The 12,656-nt window shown below is 36.7% G+C and overlaps 1 protein-coding gene across 12 annotated transcripts; it reads left to right on the top strand.

The window, feature by feature from the left end:
- Positions 1-6,222: 6,222 nt before the first annotated feature.
- On the top strand, positions 6,223-11,909 carry LOC147514380 (uncharacterized). 12 transcript variants are annotated; one of them, XM_086582668.1, is made up of 14 exons: positions 6,237-7,855; positions 7,928-8,351; positions 8,554-8,646; positions 8,793-9,404; positions 9,571-9,695; positions 9,772-9,873; positions 9,942-10,025; positions 10,104-10,376; positions 10,471-10,694; positions 10,795-10,953; positions 11,055-11,159; positions 11,237-11,324; positions 11,409-11,507; positions 11,596-11,909. In XM_086582668.1, exons 8-12 carry the CDS (start codon positions 10,311-10,313, stop codon positions 11,250-11,252), a joined length of 570 nt encoding a protein of 189 aa, XP_086438794.1. In that variant the 5' UTR covers positions 6,237-7,855; positions 7,928-8,351; positions 8,554-8,646; positions 8,793-9,404; positions 9,571-9,695; positions 9,772-9,873; positions 9,942-10,025; positions 10,104-10,310; the 3' UTR covers positions 11,253-11,324; positions 11,409-11,507; positions 11,596-11,909. The 12 variants fall into 12 exon arrangements, with proteins under 12 accessions (XP_086438728.1, XP_086438721.1, XP_086438737.1 ...); XM_086582602.1 differs by lacking the exon at positions 10,471-10,694 and having other exon boundaries at positions 6,223-7,855; positions 7,928-8,070; positions 8,793-8,912; ... (1 more) ...; positions 10,795-11,159; positions 11,255-11,324; XM_086582595.1 differs by lacking the exon at positions 10,471-10,694 and having other exon boundaries at positions 6,223-7,855; positions 7,928-8,070; positions 8,793-8,912; positions 9,031-9,404; positions 10,795-11,159.
- Positions 11,910-12,656: the final 747 nt, after the last annotated feature.

Raw genomic sequence — 12,656 nt, 5'->3', positions numbered from 1 at the left:
GTAGAATTGGACATAAGGAAGACCCTTTTGTGATGGCCTCTCAGGCCAAGCAAGTCTTTTATGTACCTGACCAACTCGATCCAAAATGGTCAATAGCTTAGAGGACTTGATAAGAACCCAAAAATGTAGTTTTCACCCCTTAATAATACTACTTTTAGACCAATTATGCCATTAATAAATAAGAGTTAATGCTAATTACGTGTTTTTATGTATTTCAGGCATGGAACTCAATTATGTGCAGAAATGTGCCACTTTGGCGATATAAAGGAGCAAAGGGTTGGTTGCTAAGAAGTTTTGTGATAAGGCCAAGATTCAAGGAGACAAAGCCTTTATGAAGCTCGGTCAAAAGTTGAAAAGTCAACACGGGCAGAAATAGTGCACAAGTAAACAGAACTTCCGAAGATCATATCTTTGGACTCAGGCCTTGGATTTGGGCCTACCTTACGTCAAAACGACCGTCTCGGAAAGAGCTTTCCAATGGTCCAAGCTTTGAACCAATCAGAGGAGCAAAAGTAGACAAAAAGTCTGCTGAAGTCAAAGCCATCTGAAACGGGCTCTGTGGACTGAAAAAATTGGGCTTTGGGCTCGATTTTCTGGCCCAAAACATGGCTCCTCAGTCCATGCACGAAATTATGGATCTGGTCTCCTCCTTTATATAAAACAAGACTTAGCTCTTAAGAAAATAATAGAGATAGCTTAGAATAGAAAGTAGTCATTAGAATAGCTTGTAGATCTAGTTTTTGAATTTCAATTAGTAATTAATTAGTTTCATTCCTTGTTTTAGATTCATTATTTGAATCATTGCGACCTGCGCCCATCCATGCCCAGACCTGAGCGCCACCTGTGCCCAAAACACTGGAATTCCAGTTTTCATCCAGAGCGCAACCCGCGCCCATCCCAGGCTAAAAGTGAGTGCACCCTGCGCCCAAGTGCCTGGAACTCGAAATTCAACATAGTGCAACCCGCGCCCATCCCAGGCATACCTTGAGCGCACCCTGCGCCCTGATCCCTGTGGTCACCAAAAATTTCCAATTTTTTGTGGGTTGTTTCAGGATCCTACGCAGCTATTCCGGCAAGTTTATTAGGGATGACATTCCCTCATATCATACTGAAACAGTCATTTGAAGACTTATTCCAAAGTGACACCTATGGTGCGTGTTTTCGCAAAGTGATCATTCTAGCAGGATGGGAGCCACTATTGGTAAGTCCGGATGAACTTTATTCTCCCGCACTTACATCTTATTTTTATGATAACTGTAAGTTCTTTGATAGACCAGATGGAGAACAAGTGTTCTCCATCACCATCGGGGATAAACCAATGGAAATTTCCAGGTTCTTGATAGCCTTTGTGCTTGGACTTGCTATGACGGCCAAAATACAAGACTCATGGGCCTATTTGGTAGATAATATGTACATGTATAACTATGATGATTTGCATGAGCATTATGGGCGCTGGAATCTTTAGGATAGAGGACCAAGGGGATTATAACGTCGCCCTTGGTAGCCTGTCTATGAACGTGGGCACTGTTATGTTTTGGATTATGCTCAACATTATAGGGGAATGGTGTTATTCTTCTGTGAATAATGAAACTTGTGATATTTTCCTTGCTTTAGCTGGGGGACGTACACTCTATGATATTCCCCAGACCTTAATGTCTAGTTTAGCCCGAGCCCATGGCAAGAGGCATGAGTACCTTCTTATGCCTGTTTTAATATGTCGTATAATGTTATGTTTCTTCCCTGTTTTTTGTGCCCGTTTCACGGATTGGGTTGGGGTCGACATTGTAAGACCCACCAATTGTATTATTCGATCGTTCCGTGCAATGACTTGGTAAGGGTGGAGGATACAACCTCATCAGGTTGCGCCTTACACCCCATCCGACCAAGTGGCACTTGACAAGTTAGCTATAGTAGACAATAAGTGGTGTGAAGCCTGGCAAATTACCACGGCGTGGCAGGATGCGAAGGAACCTCATTTCTTTATTAAGAATGAAGAGGGAAATGCTTAAATGGGAGTTAAGGTTCGTTTTTATTTCAATTAATGTCTGCTTATGTCCCAAGCAAATTTGTTTCTCATTAACCCCATTATGGGTGGAACTCTTATAGAGTTGCGTCAGTTTTCTTTTCTATATTAGTATGTTATAACCTTGTTTTACAGATGTTCTGGAATTTCACGCATTTCAATGGTATTTTCATACCCTCTTTATTTAAAATACTTTGAGGACAAAGCATGCTTCTTGTTTGGGGGGGGGGGGCATAGAAACACGTGTAATTAAGGCATCTGTTAGGATATAGATATATATAATATGCACTTGTTTTCTAGCTAAAAAATTCAAAAAATTTAAAAATATAAATAAAAAGTATGTTATACACTTAGGAATATTTGTATTTTTTTCTTTCTCTATACTCTCAATAATCTAGAAGTCTCACATAGCTTCTGCATTAGAATAGTTTTTAGAAACTTAGGCTAATATGTAGGTAATAATCCTTGTATCAATCTATAAATATGTTACATGAGTATTTATGATTGTTAGTAGTAAGTTTCTGAAATCTAGGCTAGAGTACTTATTCTACAAATCCTGTGAGAATATAGCCTAAAGCCTTATATGAGTGAGCATTTGAGAAATGACACAAGGGAGAAGTAAAATCCGGATAGAGAAATCAAACGTCCACTTGCTTGATTACTATACCATATCCTAAGCAAGAATTTAGGCCTTCTTTGGATCGATATAGTCAGAAATTCCAACCTATGAATTATTTTCCGCTAGTCGCCCCTCTAAGCCTTTCTTTAGCCTTTCATAAACCACAAATCCTTTACCCTGTTACAAAACAAAAAAAATAAATAAATCAACCTACCCAATTCTTTGAATAAGTCTGAGAATAGAGATGAAGAATATAAAAGAGCAGAACCTTTGAAATCAAGAATTCGTTAGTCGCTTCAGAAGAGAAAAGTAAGTTTCCATCCAAATAAAAAAATAATAATAATAAAATAAAAGGAAATAAAGAGTTAGAACTCCAAAAATAGAATCAAAGAGTCAAAAGCCAAAGAAAAAGAAAAACAAATATGGCTAAGGATGGAAACAAAGTGTAGAAGCAAAAGTAAAGAATAAGGTTTTTTTTTTCTAGTTACATAATATGAAGACTCTATTATCTCATACTTGTTCTCTTTGAATATCCATTTCCTTCCTTCTTAAACCATCTCCTAATCCCCGCAACACCTAATAAAGACCTCTAGCTCAATTAGGAATAGGTTAGTGTGATAGTAAGTGGCAAATGTGTTTGATCGCCTCCGGCTTCCTTGTGTGTTATTGAGTTTGTAAGGTAAAGTGTGCCCACTGCACACTGGAGTAGCGAAACTTGAGCGGAAAAATTAGAGTGGTTTTTGTCTTGACATTTATGTGAGGACCTACTTAAGGACGCTATTCCGAGTTTTCAGAAACGGACCTGCTAGTTCATCTCATAGTATTACTCATTGTAAATATGTTTATTTTTAGATGATAGATTATTATGCATATATTAGCTTAGGTTTCAACTTGATTATTCTGTATTCATTTGCTAAATGAGATGTATAGATAACTGAGAAATAGATAAGGAAACAATAGTTTTGTTCTTGGGTCGTTGTAGTATAGATGAAGTTTGTGAGTACCTTCACTAGAAAACTCTCACGAGGCTATAACTCGTCCACTAGGGAATTACTAGTGGTTTAAGGCCTTGTTGCATATGGTCAATACAATCGCACTCGGCGAAACGAGATTAGTTAAAACTCCATTTTTGGTCACTTATGCTAATTTCTCATATTTGCTTGAGGACAAGCAAAATGTTGTTTGGGGGTGGTTTGATAAGAGCCCAAAACTGTAGTTTTAACCCCTTAATAATACTACTTTTAGACCAATTATGCCATTAATAAATAAGAGTTAATGCTAATTACGTGCTTTTATGTATTTCAAGCATGGAACTCAATTATGTGCAGAAATGTGCCACTTTGGCAATATAAAGGAGCAAAGGGTTGCTTGCTAAGAAGTTCTGTGATAAGGCCAAGATTAAAGGAGACAAAGCCTTTATGAAGCCTGGTCAAAAGCTGAAAAGCCAACACAAGCAGAAATAGTGCATAAGTCAGTAGAACTTCCAAAGACCATATCTTTGGACTCAGGCCTCAGATTTGGGCCTACCTTACGTCAAAACTACCGTCTCGCAAAGAGCTTTCCAATGGTCCAAGCCTTGACCTAATCAGATGAGCAAAAATGGACGAAAAGTCTGCTGAAGTCAAAGCCAGCTGAAACGGGCTCTGTGGACTAAAGAAATTGGGCTTTGGGCTCGATTTTCCGGCCCAAAACATGGCTCCTCAGCCCATGCACGAAATTATGGATCTGGTATCCTCCTTTACATAAAACAAGACTTAGCTCTTAAGAAAAGAATATAGATAGCTTAGAATAGAAAGTAGCCATTAAAATAGCTTGTAGATCTAGTTTTTGAATTTCAATTAGTAATTAATTAGTTTCATTCCTTGTTTTAGATTAATTATTTGAATCATTGTTCTTCATTCATTAGATAAATAAAATAGTAGTTATTGTGAATTTCGATTTTGTCATTTAAATTTGTTTAGATCTAATTTCAATTATTGTTTCGTATTCATTTCCTAGTTATTAATTTGGATTTCAATTCTTGAGTAGTTAGATTAGTAAAGTTGAAATCTTTATATTATGTCTAGTTTTAATTCAATTGGAAATGATAGTTTGATGAATCAAGGCTAAACCTCCATTAGAAGGGTTTGATGAAAACTTGATTGTGTAGTATAGAATCGTTGTAAGAATCTATTCCACTCTAGAAGGTCGTTGATTCGCCATGAGAATGGGTGGACGACCTCACATACAAGTTATGAATTGGTAGAAATATCATGTATAATTAGGGATTAGAACGACCAATTCTTACCGTAAGAACGTAAGAATTGGTTTACAACAAATCTACGCTAGTTTATTAAGTTGGATTCAAGGTGGAATCAAATTCCCCTAATTCTTTATCTAGATTCAACTCTTAGCATTCTGTCATTCCGTTATTTGTATCTTGTTATTTGAATTCACATCGTAGTATAAATTCCCTTCGTAAATCTCTCATTGACCTTGGATAGACCATCAATTGTAGAAAACTTTAATGCTAAAGAACTAGGAGTGGAACGAATCTTCTATTCCAACTCTACGTCAATAGGATCGAGAGTAGAAAACAAATATCTTTGATAATCACGAGTATAGTCGAGTTTCTAGTTTTACTTTCGTTTAGAGTTTCATCACTTTATTCTTGAGTAAAACTATTAATTTTACGGTTATCAGGACTCCTGAAAGAGACTACCTTGAAGAAGGGAATGAGGATGAGCTAGATCATACAAGTAGTAAAGTATTTCCAGATGTTGACTCCCTTAGTTCAGGTTCATCAGTATCATCTTATGCGCATGTAGATTGTGAGGGGACTTATGTCTACCCTACCTCAAACAATTAAGTTAGAGCATGTTATAATTTTTTTTTCTTTCTATGGGGATGTTTGAACAAGTTTGTTCCTTTATTATTTGACTATTGAATATTGTTATTAAATGTGAATTCATACCTACTTTGATATTTATATTTGCCTTAATACTTTAATTCATGTTATGGATGATCATTTGTCTTATTATTGTTTAATTAATATTGTCCAAGTTATTGATACCTAGCTTATTTCATATGTTGTTATTGGTTCAAGTCTTCATGTCTATACTCGATATATAGAAGATCAGCATGGATCTAGGAGAGAATTCTGATTCCGATTCAGATATGGGAGTTGACGAGACTTCCGTTACACCAATGGAAGTTCACAATACACAAGCTTCAAGTGTAGAAAGGACAGGAAGAGGAGCAGTTCAATGCAAAAGGATAACAAAAATAAGAGAGGGTGAACTATTGAATGTTCAATACAATGAACATGGTCAACGTATACGGGAAGACAGAAAGGATTTGGCAAGCTACTCAGGTTTGTTAGCGGAGTCCCAAATCTCTATTGTTGATTATGAAAATTGGCATGTTGTCGGAGATGAAGTGAGAGACTTGTTATGGGATACTATAAAGGTAAATAGCTTCAGTTGTAATATTAATTGTCTAATTACTCTTAGTTTATTGTAACTTTATAGCTTATTAGGCCAAATTCAACTTGACAGAAGACGAAAAGAAGGGTGTTGTCTCAGATATTGGTGAGAAATGGAAAGAATTCAAGAGTTGGTTAACCAGGTACTATATCACTCCCTACAAAGGCCAACCTGAAAAGCTTTTGAAGCCGCCTTAAAAACACGAGAAAAATATTAGACAGGAAGATTGGGAAAGATTTGTGAAGTCAAGACTGACAGCAAAATTTCAGATTAGGATAACTTATTTTTGTTAGTTTGATTGGTTTTGGATAACTGTATTCATTTCTAGTTAACAAGCATTCTATCTTCTGATACTTCCTACTACCTTCTTCCCTAAAACCTCAGCCCATGTGCTCTTACTTTCTGCTGGATTTCTACCATTTCAGCATCTTTGCCTTGTATTTCAGATGATTGCGTCTCTTTAAGTTGCTCATTCGGTTATGCCTCAGTATTACGCTATTTTGATATTTCTGTTTTAGTAGAGTCTGTACCGGCAGTCCCCATATAAGGCGAAGTCTCTATGACTACTTAGTCAATTTCTAGTACGAATCACAGTAGTATGAATTCTTTCTTTCTTCTCTCTTCTAGAGCAAGATGGGGGATGGATGGGAGGAAATTTGCTTCTTCGCTAACCGCCTCTCTTTATGCTCTTTTGAATCTGAATCTGAATCTGAATATGTGTTCTCTTCATCCTCGGGGATTGACTATTCGCCTTTCCTCTTTTAGCTTATTAGCTTACTTATAGGCTTCCCTCTAACGCGCATCCCTTTTCTTGTCTTGCTTCCTAGCTTGCTCTCCTTAGGACCCTCCCCCTCTTGCCTTTATTGCATATGTGAATTACCATAGAGCAGAGCTAGTATCCGTCCTATACCTCTGAAACTAGACTCTGTATTCATTAACGTGTCTCTGTTGCAAATGTCTGTAATCATTACAGGATTGAAATAGTGATTTTCAGCTCTATAGAATAATAAACATAAATCGTGTCCTGATGCAATAGACTCCTTGATAGCACTCAAACTATCAGATGCAACAGACTCCTTGTTGCTCCTACCAGAGAAAGCCAAGATAATTACATCATTTCTTAGCCTGATTGTACCTCCAACCCCAGCTCCACTATCACTCACCGATCTATCCACATTCAGTTTAGCTATCCCCTCTTCCGGGTTTGACATTCGTATGTGTGTGTGGGTGTGGGTAGTGGTGTTAGTACTTCTACAATGGTAGCATAATTTGTACTAGGGATGCCACTTGTATGTAGAAGTATTGGCTTTTGCACTGGAGCCCGTAGAATCATTCTAAATCTGTCTTTCTGAGTGCATTTCTTAGGGAGTGTAAGAGGGCCTCCACACCTTCAGAGGAACCATAAATTGTGCAAATTCTTTGGCAAAGCCCTCTGAAGGAAGGATACACGCGAAAGTAGTGCCAAGGAACTGGAAATTTCTGGAGAGTTCTATACGCGTCCAACCACTATAACTGCACGCACCCCGACCAAATTGATGTTCATGACCTTGCCTCTAACTATTTTCTCAAGAGAACTGTCAAGGCAAACGGGGTATTTTTGTACTCGTTCTGGCAAGAAATCCTTCATAGTGAACCTCCCCCACTCTGATAGAGACTGGGAATTATTTCTTGTATATTTGACTGGGAACTAGATGCACGCGAAGGCCAATCCCATTGAGTCACTACGTTACTCTAAATTCCGTTTCGATGGTAAGTTTTGTTTTACAGCATCTTGTTTTGCTTATTCATCTTGTCTCCTGATTTGTGATGTTACGGTTTCAGGTTGGTTCATTGACTCAAAAAACTACTCTGGCAAAATCTCCCCACTACTAGAAAGCAGTCGCAAAGTGGGAAAAAGTCAACACATCAAGCTTGGATTACACCCCGACACTGGTTATCCTGTTCTCTCTGCACTTTCTTTGCACGTTAGTAAAAAGCACTCTCACCCGCTTTATTGCGCTCCAATTAGCCCCAAAGTTCCTAAACCCCTTGCAAAGAAAAGGAAAGCCAAAGCTCGTTTATCACCTCCCCCTAAAAAAGTTAGAGCCTCCAGTTCTTCTCAAACGCATTCTTCCTCTTCTATCTGCGACCAACCTGTGGCTCGCGGTATCTCAACATTTTAAGCTCATGATCTTAGACAGAATCAATGTGCTGATTCCACTGGTCATTATTCAATAACTCACTCACCTTGGCGTCCAAGGAAAATGTAAAGCTCTAGATTTAAAGGCATTTCTCCAGGTCCCAAGAGTAGTCTTTTGGACAGTTCATAGTCTAAAATCTCTTGGTCTTAATATGTTGTTCATAAACCCAGAGAACCCACAAACTTTTCTTCTTAGCTACAATATATTGTTTTTTAATCCCATATATTGTTTTTTATTCCTAAAGACGACTAATTCCATGTTTTCCAGGAAATTAGCAAACTTAATTCACAATGGCGAGCAGCAAAAGTATATAACCACAGGATTGGAAAGACAGGATTTGCTGATATTGGAGAACAATTGGTGAGTACATTGTCTGTCTCGACATTTATATACATACACGTAGGCACTTTGTTAATTTGTTTGGGTATGATAAACCTCCAACTAAGAGTTTTGAAGGCATGCATCGTATTAACCCTGTCGTTTGCGTGATTATTTTGTAACCATAGAAAAAAGAGTTGGGACTAACCTTTAATGGAAAAAATCGAAGGCCTTCAATATGGAAAAGAGCTTACTTAAAAAAAGGGAAATATATTGAAGTAGCTATGGAAAGAGTGGCTGAAAAGATTGTAAGTTTTCTAATCGTTTATTATTATGTTTTAACGTTAGACATGAATGCTTGTTGTGATTTGGATTTGCTAAATCTTTGTTTACTTAAAAACTTAATTGAATGATGGGCTGACTAAGGAAGTGGAGGAGGGAAAGGTAGTTATTGAAGGAAGTAAGGACATCTTAACTCTAGCATTGGGCACACCTGAGCATCCTGGTCTCACTCGAGCAGTTGGAAAGGGGATCACCCCCACCACATATTTCCATGTTAACAAACATGGCTCAAAGGAACATGTTACGAAGTTGGAATCAATAATTCAAGAGCAATGGGACCAAAACTACCGTCTTCAAGAAGACGTTAGGTTGTTGTTGGATAGAGTCAGAAGGTTGGAGGACAAAGATAATTCCTTACCATCTGAAAAAATCTCTTTAAACAGCAATACGAGTGTCAATATTGATCATACGATACACTCATCTGGCAAACTGGTAGACTAGTGAAAAATGTTCAGCAAGTAAGTTACTACTGTGAATGTTTCTTTTATTTTTTTTTATTGGTAACCTGCCATCTATTTGTTCATCCTTCATCGTTGCATCTAGTGTTTGTGCAACAACAGTTTGACCCAACCATTTTACGCATTCCGACCTTCTAACTACAAATTTTATTTTTCTGACTAATAGCTAAAAAAAATGGGAAGACAGCCCAACCTCCATCAAAGCCCAAAGCAGATCATGGCAACAAAGCAAATAAGAAAACACAAGAAGGTTAAACACCATTTTCGAGGCCAACATCTGGTCTAAGACAGGCAAGTAGCATTTTACACGTGATATATATAATTTTAATAATGTTGTGTGGTCCTAAGATTTATACTTCAATTGTAGGGCCTAGAGTGTAATTTGGCTCAATCTGATTGTGTGAACAAGGCAAATAAGAAAACACAGGGTCAAACACCATTTCAGGGTCTAACATCTGGTCTAGGAGAGGTAAGTAGTAGTTTACACGTTATATATATAATTTTAAAATGGTTCTAAGATTTATACTTCAATTGTAGGGCCTAAAGTGTAATTTGGCTCAATTTTATCATGTGAACAAGGCAAATAAGAAAACACGGGGTCAAACATTTGGTCTAGGGGAGGTAAATTGTAGTTTACACATAATATGTTATTAAAATATAATGTCGTGTGCTTATTATGATACTTAGACATTTATATAGGAAAAAGAATGTTATTTGGTTACGGTTGGCCGATCAAATATTGTTGCTGAAGGCTTGGTATACGAGGGAAATAAACGAAAAGAAATTCACGGTTACCCTTTGGGACTCAATAATGTTCGTGTTGCGGTTGTATCGCTTGTTTCTGAAGAAGCTGGTAGTCTTACTCTTCCTATACAAGTGAATGAGGAACTTAGATATGTCGCAGATATGGATGCTCTTGGCACACAAGTTCCTTGGCCAAAGGACCATGTCTATTATAAAGACGACATTGAGGTAAATAACAAGATTCTTTTATATGAAGTTATATGATCGATTTTTGAATTTGGCTTCGCTTTTAATAATTGGTTGTTCTGAATTTTTAATTTAGGGAAGTAAAAATCAAACTAGTAATAGTTATAATGAAGGTGCAATAGATTCGTTTGTGGGATTCCTCAATATGGCGCTTCCAGGGGACCAAGGTTCGATACATTTTCCAGTAGGAGGAGAATTGTTTGGAGATAATATGGGTAGTTTCAGTATGGAGAAAAGCGATATAATAGATGTATGTAACATGGGTTGGTTAGATGTTGCTATTTTGGTGGTATACATGAGGTTAGAAAATCTGCAAAATTTCATTGTTGGTGTTATCGTAAATCTTAGATATTCATCTTTAGTCTTAGTAATTATGATTGTTTTATTTTTCTTTCTCTAGGATTCTTTATGACGAATTTGTGAGTTGTCGTGATGTCGTCGGATTTGTAAACGCTTTATCTTTCACAAGAGCTAATGGGCATGAGAAAACTCAAATTATTGTGGAGAGATTGCAGAATACAAGTGGAAAAAGAGTTGTTCTTATCCCTTACAATCCAGGGTAAGGATATTGTCTTATATTTTTAATACTATCCATGTTTTATCATTTTCATTGGAATGTATATTGTAGTTTTAATACACATGCCTCTGATCTTTTTGTAGTGGACATTGGGTTTTGATTGCCATTAATTTATCGCGGATGAATTTTAATTGGTTGGATTCGATGCATAATCTACCATCTAATTATATGGATATCTATTTTAACAGGTTTGTCATGAGTGTGTATGTATATAAAATAATTAGATCATTACGTGCTTATCTTTTACTCGCTAATTAGATTTTAGATTGATCTTATTTTGAAGTGCGGTCAGGAAAATAGAAAGACTTGAAGGGAAAGGAAGTAAAGGTTGAGTGAAGTGGGAGAATATTATGGTAATAAACAAATAATTCTTATGCATATATACTGTGTGTTTGGAAAAATATATGCTTACGAATATTTTCCATGTTTGTACTTAGGGCCCGTACCAACCTAGTAGTAAAGAGTGTGGGTATTACGTAATGAAGTTTATAAGAGAAATAATGGAAGCTTGTTCAGATAATTCTTTTGAAAATAAGGTATAAGTCGCAATACACTAGCATTCTCTATTTTGTGTTACTCTTCATTATTTAGTTATTATATACTTTTTGATCTTTGATCATGCAGATGACAAATCTATCCCTCAAAGATACATACACACAAGAGGAAGTTGATATCGTTCGACTTGAAATTCTTAGATTCATCCAGCATAATAGAGTGTTCGAGCCAAGCGTTGAGTCTTAGCTAGGTTTTGACCCATTCCAGTTAAGGTGTACTGGTGTTTGGTCTCACCAGTTTTTTTTAATATTTTAGATAGAACAAATAGATTGCTTTTTTTATTGATGCAACAAGTTAGGTCATTATTATTTTGATAGAACAAGTAAATTTGGATATTTCTTTCATTAGTGATGACTCAAAAAATTTCAAAACTCTTTTATCAATTTAATGTCTTCGTGTTGGATGTCTAAATTTATTTCTTTTGTTTGTGTTGCACTATGAATTGTTTATTTGAGTAATGTGTTTTTAAATCCAGTGGGGATATATATGGTGAAAATGGGCAGGTTGCAGGTTGAGTGAATATGATTAGAATCAAATAATTATGGCTTTTATTTTTTTTTAAATGACTATAAACCACGGTTTTATAAGAACCGAGGTATAAGCAGTTTATATAACCCACGGTTTGTATCCACCCGTCGTATCTATCATCACTATTTCCCATGGTTCACATCGAATAGAGCAGACTTTTCAGACTATTAACCATGGTTTGGAAATCCTAATACCACGATTTTGCGTAAAACAGTGGTATATAAGAGGTACTTTTTTCCACAGTTTTGTTAGAAGTATTAGTCACGGTGGTTGTTACCACGGTTTGAAAATAATGGCTAAAAGCTTTTTACCACTGTAAATAACAGTGGTATATGAGCTTTTCTGTAGTAGTGTATACTATTGCCAATTGGTATGTTATGTGGAGCATGCCTTGGTCGACGAAGAGCTCAAAGGTTGGGACTACAACTTGCAAAGCGACCAGCCAGAGAGGTTAGACTGTAAAAGCATGGTGAGTGATGTCATCGCAACAGACAACGACATGCACTGCAACTATTCCTTCGTGGACTTATGTGCCTTTATTGTGAGATCAGATAGGGTGATTCCTTATAGTGTTGGGCAGATCAATTAACCAATATATTATT

The sequence above is a fragment of the Coptis chinensis genome, chromosome 2 (genome assembly GCF_015680905.1).
Source record: "Coptis chinensis isolate HL-2020 chromosome 2, ASM1568090v1, whole genome shotgun sequence".
Classification (NCBI taxonomy): domain Eukaryota; kingdom Viridiplantae; phylum Streptophyta; class Magnoliopsida; order Ranunculales; family Ranunculaceae; genus Coptis; species Coptis chinensis.
This window is presented reverse-complemented; position numbering and strand designations above follow the sequence as displayed.